The 22,250-nt window shown below is 32.8% G+C and overlaps 1 protein-coding gene across 1 annotated transcript; it reads left to right on the forward strand.

Annotated features, from left to right (window-relative positions):
* The first annotated feature begins 14,490 nt into the window (after positions 1–14,490).
* LOC145639055 (putative protein S-acyltransferase 22) lies at positions 14,491–20,273 on the forward strand. Its single transcript, XM_081690174.1, has 9 exons — positions 14,491–14,940; positions 15,036–15,149; positions 16,614–17,021; positions 17,273–17,341; positions 17,440–17,511; positions 18,156–18,284; positions 18,459–18,539; positions 18,656–18,838; positions 19,081–20,273. The coding sequence occupies exons 1-9, from the start codon at positions 14,899–14,901 to the stop codon at positions 19,837–19,839; spliced, it is 1,857 nt and encodes a 618-aa protein (XP_081546300.1). The 5' UTR covers positions 14,491–14,898; the 3' UTR covers positions 19,840–20,273.
* Positions 20,274–22,250: the final 1,977 nt, after the last annotated feature.

Raw genomic sequence — 22,250 nt, forward strand, 5'->3', positions numbered from 1 at the left:
GTGGTTGTATGAAAGATAATTCATTCACTTACTAATTGAAAATGGTTCAACTCAATCCAAGCTCGTCACAAATGTGACAACATAAGAGGCGCGCCAGTGGACCATAAAGACTCAATAATATCTACTTGTATGGATTGTATATATTATGAAGCAAATCTCATGATCAATTCACTTATTAATTCTAATAACATGCTCTATGATTCAATTCATTGATTTGTAACACGTACTATGAGTTATGATACATTGACAACATCGTGTAATACTAGCCTAGGACGTGATAAAACTAATACCACGATCACTAATAATTGTAATTAAATTGAGGCGGAGAATTTTCCAAGATAATCCTGTCTCTTTGTGTTGTCCCCATCCAACGGACATAAACAACTGGTGCCAATAATTGTTGGATCAATTAAATTATTATTACGCTGTTTATATTTTGTAAGATAGATACTGTATTTAGAACATAATCTCATTAGTCATTATATGAATCATTGAATTGGAATTCATTCTAATACACCCGACCAAGTTGCTCGTGTAGAAAATTTTATTTATACGCTCTTTTAGGTCCAAAATTTAGTCAATTTGTATTAGCAAATAAACTTGGTTTAACTAAGGGTCTGTTCTCTTACGTTGAAATTCATTTCAGTTCAGTTCAGTTCAGCTCAGTTCAGTTCAGTTCAGCTCAGTTCAGTTCAGCTCCTAATTTCCTTCTCTTATAAAATATTCAGTTTAGTTCAGTTCAGTTCATTTCAGCTCAGCTCAATTCAGTTCAGTTCAACCGAGTTCAGCCAATGAGAACAGGCCCTAAGAGTTGTTTGTAATTTGTTGTGTCCTTTAAAATGGAATATTGTTGGAAACATAAACTCATTGGAATATTATTTATTTATATATGTACTCGTAAATTATAGAGTAATTGATAAGAGTGATTTAATTGCTTAATTCCTTTGTTTATTAATGCATAACGCTTTTATATATATACTCCGTATAAGATATATCTTGCAATGCACATTTTAATATTTTATTGATCTCTTCAGTCTAGCTAATTTCTATATTGATATCGGTACTGTACTTTAAATTGTGAATGGTTCATTTGAAACATTTCTATGAGTACTTATATACTCATTTGGCTCAAGTAAGAACCAAAAAGTACTTCAATTGCTATGATATTGGATATTAGTAAAGAAAAAAATTACTTTTTTAAATTTCTACGTACAAAGGAGGAGAGAATATCTTGTTTCAAAAAAAAAAAAAGGAGGAGAGAATATCTAGAGAACCTACTTCATATTAATTTATCATTGTAATAAAATAGTGTAAATTGTATAATGATGAATATATTGGGACAATATTCAAATGAAAGATAATAAGTAGATAAGGAAAATTGGTTTGTACTTCGTATTAAGTATTTCTTTCGTGATGTCACTGATGAGGGTGTACGTTGTAATGATTTTTTTCTTATCAATTAAAAAAGGATATTACTATGATATGTAGCTTGGTTGCTTGTTAGAGGGGGTTATCTCTTCAATTCCTCTGTTGTGGAATAGGTTTTCCCTAATTTGATCCTATTTTGATACGAATGATAACACCAATCAATACGTGGTTTAATGTGTCATTAACTCTTAGACTACTTGTAGGAAATGCTTCAATGTTTATACTCAGAAGGGTGTATATGTGTGTTTGTGTAACATATAGAGTAGCATTTTAAATAAAATTAAATAAATAATTTTTTTTTAAAAAAAAAGAAAAAAGGAAAAGGGGAAATGGTTTTGTGCAAGATTTGGGCTTAGTTTCAGAAATAGATGAGATTTGGTCATAAAAGATATATATATTGGGAATGCTAAGACAATAAAGCCATCCCATGTTAAACAATTGATGTTTCCAACTATATTAATTAGGTCCTTAATTAGTCCCCATTCTTCTAGGTCTTGAGGTATGGAAGTAACCCAGATTGCCATAAATACTCATTAACACTTGTTAATTTGAATTGACCCATTTCAAGCAATTAAAATCCACTCCAATTAATTCAAAGATCTAGCCTCGTTTTAATCCCATGATTTTAGAGTGGACCAATTAATTATATTTAGTGATACGTTTTGAACGTTGAGATTTTTATCTTATTTTATCCAAACAAAATTAAAGTCAGGGATGCTAACATTGCTGTGTTACAGCATAGCTGCATAGTAATAAGTAGTACAAATGTACAATTAGTCAATTACACAAAGGGTGCTTTTGGAATTGGTGATGTATTGGTGGTCATTGGACCATTGGTGTGTGTTGTGCTACTAGGTAGGAAAAAGTTAAAAGTTTAAAGGTTATTCAATCTTACCATTTAAGAATAATTGACACAGTTTGTCCACATATTAATGTAACCACATACTGAGTATTACTTTGTATTGTACTATACTCCGTTGTACTAGATCAGATAGTTTTATATAGGGTTAAAAATCGAATATTCAAGCCAAGTTTGTGTCAAGAGCTCAAGACTCAAGACAAGTTTGTGTCTCAGCATATTCAATTCTCCATGTAGGGTTCATGCATGTTAAATTATTGGCTCATAATCAAATTATTAGGCTGATCGATTTGAAGATATTTCAATGTTAGTAGATAGATAGTACAGTGAAAACAAATGCGGCTATACAAATAATTGTATATTACTTACTAATTAAATAATTGAAACAAGAATGAAATTGAAGCATGTTATTCTCCAGCTGCCAAATTTGAGTGAATCAAGTATTTCAGCGCCTCAATGAAACAAAGGCTCTTTGAGTATACCACTTTAATTTGTTTGTGTAATTGTATGCGGACAAAATTTCAAAATTCAAGAAGGTGCATGCATAGTACTTAATACGTATACCAACCTAATGAGGACCTAATTAATTCATTATGAAGCATGATTTAATTAATTCCTTTTTTTTCTTTTTTTTTTTTTCGACAGATAAGAAGGACACTTGAGAGTTGAGATCGAATAATAGTGGCAAAAAGGGCAAGGATATTCTCACCCTATGTACTATGTTGTTAGTGGGAATGATCCACTGAACTCAATGTTAGTTGTGATACAACAATTCTTAAGTCTAAACCAGGTATCAAGTGGTTATATAGTTGAAAGAACGATCAAACTTAAGGGTCTGTTCATATTTACTGAAATGAGATGAACTGATTGGAGCTGAGATGAACTGAACTGAGCTGAGCTGAAATGAATATTTTATGAGAGAAGAAAATTAAGAGTTAAATTGAATTGAACTGATTGGAGCTGAACTGAACTGAACTAAATTGATTGAAGGTGAACTAAACTGAACTAAACTGATTGGAGCTTAACTGAACTGAAATTAAGCTGAAGTGAACAAGCCCTAAGTAAGATTCCATTATAATAATAGCAAGATGATATCATGCCGCAATGAATCCATCATATTTATTTTGATTTGGAATTCAATAATAACATAGTCATAAATCCAGGCCAATTGACCAGATTGGTTAATAAAAAAGACCCTTAGTGACAAATTGGTAAAAAAAACTTACTCCAGCGACAATTTGGTAAAAAAAAAGCTAACTATATGCGACAATTTGATAAAAAAAAAAAAACTCCGGCGACATTTAGCCCAAAAAATCTTATTTTTGCCGACAAACTCTTTAAAAATCTGAATTTAATTTGTTTTTTGTGCTTTTAAATTTATTTTTCCCATTTAAGATTTTGAATTACTATGTCATCCCCTTTTTATTTTGCTAAATCCCAATACCAATTTTTTTAAACCCTTTTTAAAATAATTTCGTTAATAAGGGGTATGAAACTTAAGTGAAATTGATACTTCAACATTTTTTTTTCTTGAAATTGTTATTTCCATTAAAAGGGTTGATAAAAAAAAATAAAATAAAATGAAAAACGAACTAAATTAAGCATTCGTGAGTACTTTGTCGGAAATTTTTGTATTTTTTGGGTTAATTGTCGCCTGAGATTATTTTATTTACCAAATTGTCGCTTAGGGTTATTTTTTTTACCAAATTGTCACTATGAGTCTTTTTTATTTACCAATCTGGTCAATTGGCCCATAAATCCAATATAATTTGGTATCTTGTGAGACAACTATACATAAATCAATAAAAGTCATTTTCACGAAAGATTATAATATACGGAGTAAAATATATGTGTATATACTTCGTATTAAAAAAAATAACGAACATTGAAATTTATAGAGGGATATAAATTTGGGCTATTAGTCCAAACTCACCAAATAAACCTAACTTTGAAATATATATAATATATACATGATAATCATCTTTTTGTAAACCATAATACCTTACTTCTACACACTTCGTAAATTATTGAATTATAGGTACATATGCATTGTATATAATCTCTCTACAAATTTCATTAGCAATGAATTAATAAAAAATACTAGCGTATTGTTTCTGTTGTTATCAAAGGATAAAGATCTAATTATAAAACAATACAGTAGATCATATTATACAAATAAATAGTAACGAAAAAAGCTACAATATATAAATTTTATAATTATAATGGATTTGCTTTACTACCCAACTTAAAAGATTCTTGCACTTACATATGAAAAATGAGTAGGAGCCGCTTTGAGTGGGACATTTAATCAACCAAATAGATTACTTGTCGATAATGACGAATTAGAAATTAAATAAATCAATAATATTAATATTTAGTTAGTAGGTTTGAAATGGTCGAACCGTGTTTAAGTAATTAAGTTGTTGAATGAGCCTATAATTTTATGGTCGAGGTGCCAAATTAAAGGTCTCCATCTTTATCTTACCTAATCTAATGAGAACGATTGTTCTTCTTTAAGTTAAGGAATCACTAATTCAATTCGTAAAGATTTCAAATTATTATGCCATATATGGTACGTTAGTCATGAGACATTTGTTCCGACGATTATGACTTGTGTGATTTGTTCAATTTTCCAAATTATATTATTATTAAATTGAACTTCTGTTTAATTAAAATTAATTAATACGTAGTATTAATTATATGAACTTCTTTTTTACTAATATACACGTCTTGTTGATACACTTATTATTAACACTCGTATTGCATATTCGTATTAGTAGATATCATCCTCTTAGAGGTTTACCAATTTAAGAAGATGGTTTTTACACTATGTTTTGATTGTATTATTCCTGTATATATATGATAACCAAGATTGTTATTCAATTCTTTATTCCTGAATTATTATTATCCAGCAATTTTAAAGATATTTGAACTAAAATGTAAAAATGAAGACTAGAGTCTAGATAATAAAAATAAATAAATAAAGCCACTATAAAAGTTAATAAATAAATAAAAACCAAAATGTATAATGGGTTGGTTGACATGTTATTTAATCACAAAAAGGTGGTTTATTTACTACTTCAGTGTTTCTAAAAGCCTAGTATATCATGCTAAGAGATGAGTTACAACACCAAATTGACTTTAATAACAATTTTTGACCTTTTTGTTTGATCTTTTGGTTTTTATTGTGTAAATTAACTCTGTATGTCATGTATGTATAAACCTAATCTTTAATGGGTAGTTTTATTCAGGAATGAAATTTTCTCTTTTACTTGATAGTTAAAAGTTAATTAGAATTAAACCCGTCTTTTATTTTTTGTTTATAAATTCTTCCTAACATGAAAGTTTAAAATATGAGTTCAAATTTTGCGAGGAATAAATATTTTTTTTCAACAAACAGAAGATACAAGTTTTTATCTATTATAAACTCAATTAATATCACCAAAACTTATACTCCAACGCCCCCTCTCTAGTCTCTAACTCTCTACTACATTCGTTACAAACTTACAATTAAAGTCATAAATTGATGTTTAAGACATGAGAAAATGTCACATTAAGTAATGGGCCATAAAAGTTAATGTTGGGCCTACACCTTACTACATCAAGAGAAAAGGTGATAGGTTCAAATAGTACATAAGTCGATTGATCTATTAGATTAATGTATTCTCAATATCTTTTTTGATGAGTGATAACTTTTCTTTTCCACAACCACACACAAGAAAATTTACCAACAATCTCCCCTTTATAAGTTTATATGGTTGTGTTTTCCTTCACCTTACTCTCAATTTGTTGTGTTTTGCATGACTTCTAAAAAGTCTTTTGGTGAGATCATATGAGTCATATCATCTTACACTAAACTGATCAACGTTATAATTCAGCTTCTTACCTAAAAGTTGAGGATTAAAGAGGGAGCAAGCTAAGCTGTAAACTTCTCGCATGACAAGTCATCTAAAATTATGTAGATCAAATCATATCAATTGACTTACCTAGGTTACTTATTCTTATAGTATTTCATTTTTATCTATACATATAACCCGTATCCACTTTTAACTTCCTCAGAATTCAACTTTCAAAGGTGTTAATAATCAATAATGATATTCAGATTTAATCTCAAATGATAACTTCACTATGTACAATATCTTCAATCCCGTAATTTTGTAAAGAGTTTATATTCAAATAAAGAATTAAAAAAAAGACGTAAACTGGCATGATTATTACTTTATTAGCTCGTCATCTATCTACCACTCATGATATTGAGGTTCACTTGTAATTACGTTTTACAATCCCCTCCAAGGTCCAAGCCAAAGGTTCCAATAAATGAAAAGTGGAGAAGTACAATAATACACAAAAATAAGATGTATATGCATGCATTAAAAATGATCTTACTCGTATAATAATAAAATTAAAAACTAGTTGAGAATATATATCTTATGATCCATAATTATACACATTAAGAAAAGACAAATATAGGTGATATGTTGAACATACACCAAGAATGTGTAATGGAATGCAGCTAAGATGTAAACAGCAGCAATGCATGCGGATCTCATAAATCAGATAGGAAAGCAACAATGATACTACACTAGCTTATTGGGGGCCCATCCAATAGAATATTGCCACATCTTGCGCAACATTTGACGGGTTTTTATTTTACTCTTTTTTTTTGTCATAAAAATACTTTTAAACTTTTCATGAATAGACAATAGTTGTTAATTGTCTCATTCGTTAATCATTTGATCTTGTGGAAATTTGTTTAATTTGTTGGAGGATTAATTAAGAGTTATTAACTTCTTAGTGTGTTTTTGTAGTAGTTGACGAGTGGGAAAATATCGACTTATATTGAAATTTTTGGGTTTTGATTCTCCATTGTGGGAACCACTATATTGACATTTGATAATATAAGGTGATTAAAATTAGTCAAATTTTCTAAATAGAATTTAGAATCGATGTATAGTTAATAATTCGTATTAAATATGGTATTGGATTGAGTTGGTCCATGACATGACACAAGTCACACTACCTAACTCAACATGAAATAAACACGCTTCCAATACAAAGATAGGCACAATGTGCTAGCTAATGTTTGTGTGTGTCAAGCTAGAGTTGGGCATGGGCTACTTTTATTTGACTTAAGCACAACTCGTCAAAATAAGTTGTATTTCACTTAAGCATGTAAGCACGACTTGGGTTTGACCACTCTTGTGAGTAGAAAGATCAATACAAAATGGAGGAAGTATCATATTATTGTGTCCCATGCATTAAGACTCCCTCTTGTGTAGAGGATCTTCTAATGCTTCTTTTTCCCCTACCACAAAGGTACAAATTGACTTAGCCTCATCCAAGAGTTGTCTCAAGTGATAAAAAACTTGATATCGCTCAAATAAAGTCTCGAGTTCGAAATCGAGCCACACCAAATGTAGATAACTCTTATTAAGAGACTCACCCACCATAAGCTAGATGTGCAACCTAAATCAAAGCCGGAAGTTATTAAAGCTAAGCTCCTGTTAACCGGGTTGGCATTTGGCAATACTAAAAAAAAAAAACTTAGTATTAAGTCACAAGCTACATCTCGTAAGTCCGTTGTATTATAGTCCATCAAGTCTTTAGATGTGGCCCAATACGAAGAACCCATCACGAAACAGCTCACTTCACAGCATGCAGGCCCACTCCGCAGCACATCTTTAGCCCGAACGCTAAGCTTTTTTGCTCCGAATTTTGAGGCCCAACTATCATATTGGATCTCTGTGACTTACATGAGTAACATCCCAACAAAACTATTTCCTTTCAAACAGTTCAAATATATTTCAACTTTATTCACGATATAAGGCATTAAGGCTTTGGCATCGTTAGGTTTACATGAGAAATAAGTATCTACTATCTATATTCATAGAAAGTTTTTTCAGTTATTCACTTCTTAGAAATTTATCATAACATATTTGGTTGACAATAAAAATAAAATAATAATAATAAAAAATCCTTTATTATGTTTCAATGAATTTATCTACTTCTCATGTAGTCATGTATTGTAACTACTTTAAGTACTTCTGCATAATTATATACACAGTCTTAACTAGCCAACATCTAAATTTTATTGACATAACTAACTTAAGTTGTAACATAATCTGATAATGTAATGCAATTAATCAGGCACCACTAATAATACTTCTTTATTTTTATATGCATCATTTGTAAACACATTTTTAAACACATGGAACTCCTTGGCAAGTTTGGAAATGAGAGAGATGGAGAGAAAGAAAATAGAATACTCATGCGATTTGAGAGGGATAGATAGATAGAATTTATTAAATACAAAGCAAAGTAGTGCATCTAATTTGAAACTTCCTTATTTAGAAAATAATGAATATAAATAGAAAAGAGAAAGTATAAAGCAATAGAATAATGCATACAAGTATATTTGCTACTTTGAATAAAATATTATATATAAGTTATAAAATGCAAAATCAATATAAAATGCAAAAACAAATAATATTGAATTTACAATTTTTTTGTATGTGGCTGGCCACATGGTGCGGCAAGGGTTACTTGTAGGGTGTTACTGGTTTTGTCGGGGTTACTTGTAGGTGATACTTGTATTCTGGGGTTACTTGTATGGGTGTTACTGGTTTTGGTCGGGGTTACTTGTAGGGTGTTACTGGTTTTGTCAGGGGTTACTTGTAGATGTTACTTGTATTCTGGGGTTACTTGTGTGGGTGTTACCGGTTTTGTCAGGGATTACTTGTAGGTGTTACTTGTATTCTAGGGTTTCTTGTATGAGTGTTACTGGTTTTGGTCGGGGTTACTTGTATGGTGTTACTAGTTTTGTCAGGGGCTACTTATAGCCTTATAGGTGTTACTTGTATTCTAGGGTTACTTGTATGGGTGTTACTGGTTTTGGTCGGAGTTACTTGTAGGGTGTTACTGGTTTTGTCAGGGGTTACTTGTAGATGCTACTTGTATTCTGGGGTTATTTGTGTGGGTGTTACCGGTTTTGTCAGGGATTACTTGTAGGTGTTACTTGTATTCTAGGGTTTCTTGTATGGGTGTTACTGGTTTTGGTCGGGGTTACTTGTAGGGTGTTACTGGTTTTGTCAGGGGCTACTTATAGGTGTTACTTGTATTCTAGGGTTACTTGTATGGGTGTTACTGGTTTTGGTCGGAGTTACTTGTAGGGTGTTACTGGTTTTGTCAGGGGTTACTTGTAGATGCTACTTATATTCTGGGGTTACTTGTGTGGGTGTTACCGGTTTTGTCAGGGATTACTTGTAGGTGTTACTTGTATTCTAGGGTTTCTTGTATGGGTGTTACTGGTTTTGGTCGGGGTTACTTGTAGGGTGTTACTGGTTTTGTCAGGGGCTACTTATAGGTGTTACTTGTATTCTAGGGTTACTTGTATGGGTGTTACTAGTTTTGATCAGGGGTTACTTATAGGGTATTACTGGTTTGATATGGGATTTTGGTCTGGAGTTACCTGTAGGAGTTACTCAGAATACAAGTAACCCCACGATACAAGTAACACCCTACAAGTAACCCCATAATACAAGTAACACTCTACAAGTAACCCCAGAATACAAGTAACACTCTACAAGTAACCCGTGCCGCACCATGTGGCTTGCCGCACCGAAAAGCCTCTGTATTGAATTAAGTTGAGTTAAGACAGGAGTGTTCCTTACAAAAAAACAAACAAACAAAAAAAAAAAAAAAAACATTGTTATATCTTATTAAAGGCACACGCAATCTATTTTGGCCCATTAGCTACAAAAAAGTGGCGGGCCTTGAGCCAAAAAATTAGGAGATAAAGTTTAAACCTCTAACTTTTTTGCTCAATAATAACATTACTTAACCACATAGAAAGATTTATATGAGATAGAGGGAGTATATATTATTTTATATCTTGTTTTTGTTTGCCTTCCGATGATGGACGTAGTGCTTGTGAGCTATTTTTTTCATTCTGCTATGGTCAATCTTTGTATAATTAGTGCACTGATGAGAAATTGTGAGGATTGTAATAGATGATAATTTTTCAAATGCACTAGGATGAATCAAATGAAAGAAGTCATCATACTCATTACATTGAAAGAAATCATTATGCTTCTCTCTTCAAAGGTTGTATGTTCCAACGTTATGTACCATAGACCTTCTCCGTTTTTTAAGTACACATTTACATTGAGCTCTTATTTGTATGAGATTTTTGTAATTGAAAGACAAAAGTGGTTAAAGTATAAGTTGTATAAAGAAAATGAATGTTTGGATGGATATAAGAAAAGGATGGACATGGTAAAAGAGAGAAGAAAATTGTGTAAATAAGTGTGGTTTTAATGGAGCAAGAGAAAAACAATAAGTTGGATAGAATTTTCTCGCTCTTTTATTTACACATTTTACACATATTTAAATAAGGAAATTTTCAAACTTTCTGTAATTACAAATTAAAGATATTTAATGATGACGCTAATAAAAAGAAAAGTCTAATATGTTAGAAATTTTAATCTGGTTTGATTTGATTAATTTTGAAATAAGCAAATATCAGCGAAACTAAGTTGACCCGAACCTAAACTCTTCTACACCGTATAAGGCTCCTAAAAATTTGTGTCATCATCCCGGTATAACACTTAAAATAAACGAGAGATTACGGGTTTTAAATTAAACCAATTTTAATCACTAAAACTATAGATTCGGCTTAAAAATTATCACCAAAGCATGATTCCCTTAAACTAAAATCTCTCCACTAACATCAAATGAAAACATATTTTCCTCCTAACTCTCACCCAAGCTTAAGACAAGAAAAAATTGTCTCCAAAGTGGGATTACAATGGACATTTGACTAATGCAAATCAGTTAATCTTGTAAGCTTTATCACATTCTTAGATGAATATGGTCAATGTGAAAAAGTTAGCCCAAATTCTTTCCAAGCACTTGTGGACAATTAACAAACATTGGTACGTATTAATTAACTAATGTATACAATAACTAATAAGATAGGGATGTATAAAGTAATTAATTAATACAGAAAGAATCTCAAGTCAAGTCTAAAAATAAATGTCAGCCCTTCCTTAGGTTGTGAGTAGATATCACGGTTATCGGAGGCATAGAAGCTGAACAAAGATCTGAAGCACTACATCCAAAAGTCTTTTCTTGGAGGCATTTTTTTAATGGAACTAGTAAGTGTTGAAATTAGCAACACGTTTAAATGTTTTAATCCGTATGTCTTTTTTAGGTAATGCCATTGCTGTCCATTCTTCATCACTTTCCTCTAGGTTCTTGTTTCTTTTCGGGGCTATATGAAGGTTTTTTTTTTTTTTTTTTTTTTTTTATTTTTTTTTTTTTATTTTTTTATAGGAGCCAATAAAAATTAACATGACATAATACCACACAAAATTGATTACAGAGTATGAAAAAGATTGGGTTAGGTTTATGATTTTACGACCTTAATTAGACAGGGTAGGTTAGTGTTGAAAACCCTAACACCAAAATAACGTGCAATAATTTGTGGATTACTCATAAACATTTCAAACAAGGCTATTGTTTTTCATAACATGGCATGAATCAGACATGTAAAACACGGTTGGTGACAAGGGTCTTCGACACGTTTTTTTAAATGAGCAAACACGACACGACACATTTGTTAAATGGGTTGGGTTTAGTGTGGAGGTTTTTTCAACCAGTTTAATTTCTAACATGAACATGAGACGACACGATTCCAGCTCTAATCGTACAACTTTTTTTTATTGGTCATAAATCGAAGGTCAATAAGTGTATATTGAGCATTTGTACTGTGAAAATGAGATACGGAGTATATACAGCACACAACATTAAATTTTCTTAAAGGAAACAACCAGTGTTTGTGAAACTTTTCTTTGACAATTCTTTTTTTCCTAGCGACATTAATTTGATCACTCATATATATAATAATAACTATCAATGACTAGAATTTTCAGAATAATTGACATAATTAAACTCGACACACACGTCAACGCACTAGTTTGATATTTATTTTATTTTATTTTATTTTTGGTTTGTTTGTTTTAAACGTAACACTAGTTTAATTGACCTTAAGACAATGTTTAGTTCACCTTTTTAAAGACCTTATTACTTAATTTAATTATTTGTAAGGGTTCCTTTTGTGTTATTGTGGGGTTTGTTTGGCATTGTTGTGTTTTTCTGTTTTTTGGTTTTTTGTTGTATAAAAGTATATGATATATGTCACATAATAAATCAAAAATTATTTAAACTTATTAAAATCATAATAATTTTGAAAACTGACAACAAAAAAGTGGAAACACCTTTTTCTTGTTTCTTGTTTTTGGTTTTTAGTTTTCAAAAAAATAGGAAACTGAAAACCAAAAATGATACCAAACAACCCCGTGGTTTTCTGTTTTTTGTTTTTCAAAATCATATGATATACTTCGTATGTCATAAACGAATAAAAAAAATTAGACATATTTATTGAACTCATGATAATTTTGAAAACTAACAACAAAAAAGTGGAATCACTTTTTTCTTGTTTCATATTTTTGGTTTTTTGTTTTAAAAAAAAAAAACAAAAAATTGAAAACAAAAAATGATGCCAATAAGCTCTAAACTTTACTTTTACAAACACAGCATAAAAATAGCTTTAACTAGATGCATCGGTACCTAAGGGCCTGTTCTCTTATGTTGAAATTCAGTTAAGTTCAGCTCAGTTCAGTTTAGCTTAGCTCAGTTCAGTTCAGTTCAGCTCCTAATTTCCTTCTCTTATAAAATATTCATTTTAGTTCATTTCAGTTCAGCTCAGTTCAATTCAGCTGAGTTCAGTCAATGAGAATAAGCCCTAAGTGTACTTATTATTACATATACACATTTTAAAAATTCTTATTAAGGTTAACATGTGACTAAACTCATATCAAATTATAACCCAACCTAATTCATGAGTAAATGGCCACTAAGCATGAAAAGGGATTTTAAAATGTACTCAAATCACATGTGACCACAAAAATAAAAAACAAATCACCTATCTTAGTAAATGGCCACTTAAAATAAAAGGCAATTTTAATATGCAATCAAATCACATGTGATACACAGAAACACATCACTTAAGTTTGACGTGATAATGAGGAAAGAAATTGCATTGAGCCTACACTTGATACAACAATGGCTCAAAACTTGATTTAACACAATCCAATTTGTTATTTACCATGCATGATTAAATACAACCTTAACTCAACGTAGGACCATTTTAATTCTTATCGACTATCTATTACTCCTACCTTCATTTACATCTTTAATTGCTTACATGCCAAAAAAAAAAAAAAAAAAAAAAAAAAACCCTTAAAACCATAATGACCCAACTACACCCAAACTCAAATTCACTCGACCCAACATATGGTCAATATATTAATGCCCTGTTCTCATCAGGTTATTTTCAGTTCAATTCGGTTCAACCCTAATAAGTTCAGTTCACTTTTTATTTTCCTTTTCTCATAAAACATTCAATTTAATTCAGTTCATTTCAGTCAATGAGAACAGACCCTAACTTGATAGCACAAATAATAACTATAAATAACATTAAAGTACAAGCATTTCAAAATTCGTAATTTTCTTGGGTCGATTTTATGAAAATCTTGTGTATGTTTCAATCATTCAAATGACCTAGATACAAATTTAATAAAATTAAAAAAAGGACATTTTTTCAAACGTGTCATAAACAAAATACATATTTGAATCTAAATGCATTTCGATTACAATAATTGTATAATTTGAACATTATCTGAACCAAAATAGGTCTAAACAGATTCAATTAACTCAACCTCAACACGAATTCAACTTGATTCAAAAACCGAAACCATAATGAACCAACTATACTCAAACCCAAATTCACTTAGGGCATGTTCTAATTTACTGAACTGAATTGAATAGAGCTGAAATGAATTGTTTATGAGCAAAGGAAATTGAGAACTAAACTGAACTGAAATTAAATTGAAGAGAACATGCTCTTAATTTAAACTCGACTCGATCTAATTGAGACACCGACCCACATAATCAATCCGGTATAGCCGACCCAAAACCTTCCCGTCCCATCCCGTCCCAAGCACGGGATTTGATAGATCTACTTTCTCCAACTCTACAAGCTGTACACAAAATTTAGGACATGGGTAGAAAGGCAGATACCTAATGGGAAATTAAAACTAGGCAAAATCAGCCAAAAAGTGTAAAAGAAAAGAACATTAGGCCCCTTTAGCTATCGAGTGACTATAATTGGTCTTGCAAAAGAAATGCAACCACCACTCCAACACTCCTCCTCTCACTCCACACAACTCAACTCACTTTCTCTCTCCTCTTTCTTTCCTGCTGCTCCAGATCTCCATAACCCCATTCTCTAAAAGCTCACTTAACACTAGATTATTACACAAAACCCCATTTTTACTCTTTCTCTCTCCTCTTTCTTCATTACCCACCTTTTATTTCTCCCCCCAAAAAAATAAAAATTAAAAAGACAATGTCTTTCTTCTCAAACACCGATCCATACCCTTATTTCCCCGGGAATTTAGGGAATGTTTAAGCACATTTTCTGCTCAATTTTTCTTTAATTTTTTTGGGAGTTCAGCATTTTTTAGTGGGTTAAATTTGAAAATTTTAAAATGAGAAAGCATGGATGGCAACTTCCTTATCACCCACTTCAGGTGCAAATTTTTTGTCATTTTTTTGATAATTTTTGTTGAATATTTTCTAATTTTCTGTACTAAATGTTGTTTGAATTGTTGAATTTTGGGTGCAGGTGGTAGCAGTAGCAGTGTTTTTAGCACTGGGTTTTGCATTCTATGTATTTTTTGCTCCTTTTGTTGGGAAGGAGCTTTATCAGTATATCATAATGGGCCTCTACACTCCTCTTGTGAGTTTATGTTGTCTTGATGAAGTTGAGATCTGGGTTTTATTTGATTAATTTAACTGTGTAGCAGCCGCAAAAGGCAATGATGTAGACGGGTTTCGAACCCGGGTTTTGGATACCACTTTAATCAACTTATTTTTATGTGTTTTATTTGTACATTTTGTTTTGGTTTCTAATTCTGGGTTTAATTTTTTTAGGGGTTATGTTGAATTTAATCCAATTTCCTGGAAATGGGTTGCTTTTCCTTTTGTGAGTTTGATTTTGAAAATTTGAGTTTCCTTTTTGTCGCTACATAATCTAAGAGCACCAATGCCATTACTTTTTCTTGATAAGGGAAGATGAAATATTTGTCTTCTAGCAACTTTATTGATTTTTTCAAAATATTCCTTATTATGTCACTTGAATTATGCTGTTTATCTCTTCAGAAATTGTGATTTAATTATCAGATTACATTTATTATGTGGCAAATCCCAGATAAACAGATAATTGTTGTTTAACATGACATTATATGATTATAATTCATATAATTCAATGGGTTTTGTTTTTTTAATGTATATAAATGAATTTGGCTTATCCTTTATACTTATTGGCTTATTGCTGGCTATGTCTGATTCATAATTCAAAGGGTTTTCTGGATTTTGGCGTTTATGCTGACTTATAGTATTTCAGACTTGATTCTTCCAAGCAATAATTTGACGAAATATACATTAAGTGTTTTATTTTTTGTGCTTTTTTGTCTTCTCATTTTCTAGTGCAACCCACTATTATTTGAAATAATGTGTTTATTGTAAGACAATTCTTTATCCCTATCTAAACTTGGTGTGAATTTTAATTAAACTTCATCCCTATCTAAACTTGGTGTGAATTTTAATTCATCGTTATATACTAGATGCCAAGGTTTGGTTCAAATAATTACATATGTCAAATGTCCGTTAATATTTTTTGTCACCAAGATATATACAAGTATTTGTTGCTTGCATTTTGTATTAGTGTTGGTATATGACAATAATTCTCGGAGAGAAAGTTGGATTCCATTCCTAATTTCTATGATAACATGTTTCAGTTTACTTTGTAATTTAACAATATAATCTATTCATGATGATTTAAAATTTCTAATTTCATGGCCTTTGTTATGTGGATTCAACTCTTGTGCTTTGATTACTTCATTACAATGATAACTGTCCTATACAAAACCTAGTAAGGCTGTCTTTGAAGTTTCTCATCTGCTTTGCCTTTCACTTATTTATTTTGGCTTGTTTATAAGTTTATATGCTTTGAGTTATAATGCCTTCATAGTTCAAACAAACATGTTGATTAACATAAAGTTCAGCATCACAATAAAGCACGCATGTTTTGAGAATAAGCATCAACCTTGTCTAGTTCATGCTAATTTTTTTTTCTTCTTGATATTCAGTGTGTGTTGTCCTTGAGTAGGATAATCATTACGTTATATTGCCTTCTTTTCAGATAGTAAGTGCGTTTGGACTATATATCTGGTGTGCAGCATCTGATCCAGCAGACCCAGGAGTTTTCAGGTCTAAGAAGTACCTTAAAACAGCATGCAAAGGTGATCATACTGAAGCAAAGGACTTAAAACTAGGAGGAGAATCTGCTTCATCTAAGCAATTTGTGATTTCTGGGGAGAATGGTGACAAACATCATGATGGAAATGTCAAGAGCACAGATGTTAATATGGAAGATTTTGATGCTGAACATGAACATAATGTTAGATCATCAAGTTGTTTATCTTGTGTTTTGGGAGTGTTGTTCTATCCCTGTACTTTTCTATGCAACTGTATGAGCTCATCTGATGAGTCTTCTGAGCGGCAAGCAAGTGAAGATGGAATGTTCTATTGCAGTTTATGTGAAGTTGAGGTATCTTCAACTACTTGAATTCAATTGTCATTTTCTCCTTACATTTGCTCTTTAACTTGAGCTAAAATGCTATTGAAAAATTTAAAAATGCTCTCATGCTTTTTTACATTATAAAAGTACCCCTTTTCAATTGGATATGCACATTCTGGTGAATTGCAGGAAGTTTGTTTGTGTTTATAGTTATGAAATCCTCGTAATGGTCTTTACTTTTCAATTATCCTGCCATGATTTAAATGATGTCTATGATGTAGGTGTTCAAGTACAGCAAGCATTGTAGAGTTTGTGATAAATGTGTTGATCGTTTTGATCACCACTGCCGGGTATGTGAGAGGCTTGGAGCATTTATATCTTACAGTATTTGATTTCTTAATATTGCCTTGACAAGCATTTCATTTCTGCATGTATTCTTGATATGCAGTGGCTCAATAACTGTATAGGTAAAAGGAACTACCGGAAATTTTTCACTCTCATGGTTGTGTCACTTCTATTGGTAAGTAGAAAGCATCCATCATTGGTGTATAGATATCTGACAAAGAATATATTGCTTGTTTGGTATCATTAAGATCACATTTTTTTCATTTGACAATTAAAATAAACTTGTTTTTTTTTATGTGGTTTCAAATTTTAGACAGTCTACGCTCTGTTTTTAGGAGATATTAATCTAGCAGCTCAATAATCTGAAACAAATTATTCAAATATTCATGCAGAAATTCCATTTTGAAACTGAAAATCCTAGCTATTTACATTAGCCCTGATATACTGGCCATAAGTCAATTTTAAAATGCCAGCTTGTATCTTGAATAATTAATTTCTGAATAAATGATTTCTGAAAACTACTAAACAGTATTTAACACTTCTGATTCTGGACTTTCCTTAACTCTTTTGGATTGAAACTAGGCAAGGAATTTATGAAACTATAGTAATTATGGAGAGGGGGGCAACTTTACCATTAACCTAGAGACAGCTTTGTTTTTACAAGTTTCAATAATTAAAGACCTTAGGTCACCTGTGTTTACCAAACCAGATCCATGTCAAAAAAAAAAAAAAAAAAAAGAGCATTTATTTTCATGTCATTTTTATTTTAGATAAATATTGACAGGTGTGTGCATGGCATGTTGGGCTTTGAGATTGCAGCTAATTCTTCAATGGTCAACTGGGATCCTTGTGTTGATTTGCACTTTTCTTGAGAGGAAGAAATTCAGTACTGAGATTGTTGCAAAGCTGGGAAGCAGTTTCTCTATGGTGCCATTTATTATTGTAGTGGTTAGTACCTAATTTTTTCAATGTAATTTTTTCTTGTGCTCTTTGTCAGCTTACACTACTGTACTTACAATCATTACATAGCTGATGTGGGGTTTACGGAAAGGATTTATGGAGTTTGTAGTTCACTTGTGGTAGTGCTGACCATCTCTCTTGGGTTATGCTATAATTTTGTAGGCCATGTGCACCATTTTGGCTATGATAGCAACCCTACCACTGGCGCAGCTTTTCTTCTTCCACATTCTCCTCATAAAGAAGGTAAAACTGACATGCTCTTGCTTTTCCTCTTGCAATATTAACGAAACCCGTCTTTTATCATGATGAAGGGAAAAAAAAATGTTTGCAGTAAAATCTTTCAAATATGTTGTTTCCAGGGGCTTAGCACATATGATTACATTGTAGCTCTGAGAGAGCAAGAACAACAAGAAGTTGGAGGTGGACAGAGTCCTCAGATGTCTCAAGTTAGCTCCCTTACTGGATTAAGCAGTGCAAGTTCATTCAATACTTTCCGACGGGGTGCATGGTGTACACCTCCACGATTGTTTCTTGAGGATCAGGTAATTTTGAAAAGATGCTCCTTCTAAAATTGGCAGCTTATGACTATGAACCTCACAAGTACAACTGTACAACTGGCTGAATATCATAGACTTCCATTTCTCGAATCATCCTCCATAAAAAATAATTGAATAATGCCCATATCGTTGACATTCACAGACTTTTGTATACTAAGTGCAGTGATAGTATAATACTCGAGCTATGAATTTTATGTTAATGGTTGCATTGTCTGCGTTGTTATCAGTTTGATGTAGTTCCTCCAGACACTGGATCGGTGAGTTCTTATGGCAAAAAGACTGCTATAGAGGAACCGATCAAGAAAAAGAATCCAGCAGTAAAGATTAGTCCATGGACATTAGCACGCTTAAATCCTGAAGAGGTTTCGAAAGCTGCTGCAGAGGCAAGGAAGAAATCAAAGATTCTGCAGCCTGTGATAAGACGTGAGGGCCCAATTAACCTTGAACGGGACAACAGTTTTGGCAGTGGCCGCCGGATAATCTCCAGGCTTGACCACAGCAGAAGACGAAATAGTAAACGGGTTAGACTGCCGTCTGATCTTCCCATCGAGCAGCTTGTGAATGTATCTGCCAAAACAGTGAAAGCATCATCCAGCAGCTTGGCTCCTCTCCAGCTAGAAGCAAGGAGTGCCTTCCGAACTAGCCTGGCCATGTCGAGTGGAGCTAACATGGCTGGCTCCTCTCCTGAGAGCAGCTCGCCTGATGTGCATCCATTCCGTCACTCCTCTTCTGGAGCAGAAGAATCTAGAAGGCTTACTGGTTTGTCTGTGGCTGGTGGAGCTGTACTACCTGGGATGCCACTGTCAAGGTCGACCAGTGATGGGTATGAACCTTCTGGTGGAGAAGATAGTGACCAGGTTCCTTCAAGGCCAGTTGAAAGAACAGTGAACTGGAGTAGTTTACTTTTCAAGTCAAACCAAGATGGAGGAATGCTTAGTCTTAAGGGACCTTCAGCTTTTACCCAGGGCAACCTTAGAAAGTTCTGAAGGGTTGGAATTTAGTGAATATGATGATTTGTTTTTTAGGGTTTTGGAGGGTGAATATCTTTCATTTGTGAGTTTGATAGCTCGCTAATGTCCTGATAGTTGGTTGGTCAATGGAGGTAAGCAGACACGAAGATGCATGAAATGCGAGATGGATGGATCACAAATTGCTGGACGTAGAAGGCATTGTGCAGGATCTAACTTCGAGTGATCATGTTATTTGAGCAAAGTTTTTGGAGAAAAAAAAGCCAGGTTGATGTTGTAGAGCATATTATATTTGCCTGCATGTGTTTAATTTTGCCAGAAATGTCTTGGCAATATTTCTGGCTGTCTTCGTCGTTTGCAAGTGAAACTTTTCAGATCTGTGTAGCACTGTGAAAAACGTCAAGATAACTTGAATTCTTTGATTACATTACTCATGTTTCTATTCTCATCAAGGCAATTTCACTTCTGTTTAAACAAAATATTTTGTCAAATTTTTGTTCCACCCAGAAAGTAGGATGTTACTTGAGGAATATGTTCACAGAAATATTAAAATGAATCAGTGATTTTTTTAAAAAAAATTATCTGAACATGCTTTCTAAAGCCACTTAATACTTGTATAAATTACATCCTTAAGATGCATTCTCTCAAAAAATACTCTGCGCTATAGAGACAAGAATCAAGCTATGGAAGAAATTCTTAATCAAATCATCAATGAAAAGAGTATTAACTAATTAATTGTGCCACTCTTCCTTGAAAGGGGGCCATGCATAGCCCAAACCAGGTGACAGGGCTAGTGAGCCATTCACATATTTCATACTCGGTAGATTTTATTTTAAATAAAATAAGCAAGTGGCTTGTGTCCATGAACAACCTATGACCTATCAGCGTGTCTCTCATACAATGTCAAGCTTATGATGAGCTCACATCATGCTAACCCATGCCCGTACTGTTCTGATCAACTTGTTCGTCCAAATCGTCCATAACTTTGAAATATGTAGTAGATTATAAGTAAATGGATTTAACATGTCCCGGTTATTTAAAATTGACTATTTTAAACGTAAAAAACAAATTAGATTTTAGAGAAAGCAACTACTCCGTACCGCGAGACAAAAAATAATTGGCCAAAATTAACTTACTTCCTAGCCAGTTCTAGTTACGGATAGAGCTGTCAATTCGGGTAAACGGGTCGGGTTTGAGTCGGGTAAGAGTGGGTCGGGTCAATTCGTATTAATTTCATAACTTATGCGGGTCGGGTTTGGGTTGGGTCATGATTGAGTCAGGTCACATCGGGTCATACTTCTTATCGGATTTAGGTCGGGTTACATTCGAGTCGGGTGAACAATAGGTCGAGTTTAATTCGGGTTTTCACGCGTTAAAACGGGTTAGGGTAATTCTCGAGTTCGGTTCAAATCAATAATTTGCGGGTTAGAATCAGGTCAGGTCATTCTCGGGTTTGAGTCGGGTTCTGTTCAAGTCAATAATTTGCGGATTATAATTAGGTCAGGTCATTTTCAGGTCGGGTCATTCTCGGGTTCAAGTCGGGTTCGGTTCAAGTCAATAAATTGCGGGTTATAATCAAATTTGGTCATTTCCAAGTCGGGTCATTCTCGGATTCAAGTCGGGTTATGTTCAAGTCAATAATTTGCAGGTTACAATCAAGTCGGGTCATTTCCAAGTCAGGTCATATTCGGGTTTAACTAAATATAAATAGATAATTATCTTTTTTATCAAGCTAATTATTTCCTTTGACAATAATATATATGACAATATACTAGGGAACTATAGTCTATAATTTAGGAAGATAATTATCTCCTTTGACCATACAACAAATATATACTATATTTAACTCTTAAATTTGAGGATCATGCTCCTTTATTTTGCTGGCCTGGATCGACTTGGTCTCCCTAGATAAAATGCTTTGATCATCAATAATAAGGTGGTCTAAATTGCATATATTTAAGTTAATTTGAAATCGGGTAAGGAATAATTTGGGTTGAATTTAGGTCGGGTCAATAACAAGTCGTGTTGATTTCGAGTCGAGTTAGTAACAGATTGGGTTGAATTTTTGGGTCGGGTAAGTAATAGGTCTGGTAAAATTCGGGTAGGGTCAATAAAAAGTCGGGTTTAATTTGGGTCAGGTAAATAACAAGTCGGGTTGATTTCGGGTCAAGTTTGTAATAGGTTGGGTTAAATTCGGGTCGGGATAGGAACGGGTGGGGTTGAATTCAGGCCAGGTTAGTAACAAATCGGGTTAAATACGAGTTTTGACGAGTTAAAACGGGTTTGGGTCAATTTTGATTCAAGTCGGGTTCGATGCAAGTTAATTAAATTGGCCGTTGTAAATCGGTGAATCGATGCAAGTTGTAAGCCGATAAATTGGCCGTTTAAAGGCAAATTGGATGGTTCCACCCACCCAATTGGAATCTTAG

This window comes from Chenopodium album, chromosome 1 (genome assembly GCF_948465745.1).
Source record: "Chenopodium album chromosome 1, dcCheAlbu1.1, whole genome shotgun sequence".
Lineage (NCBI taxonomy): Eukaryota > Viridiplantae > Streptophyta > Magnoliopsida > Caryophyllales > Amaranthaceae > Chenopodium > Chenopodium album.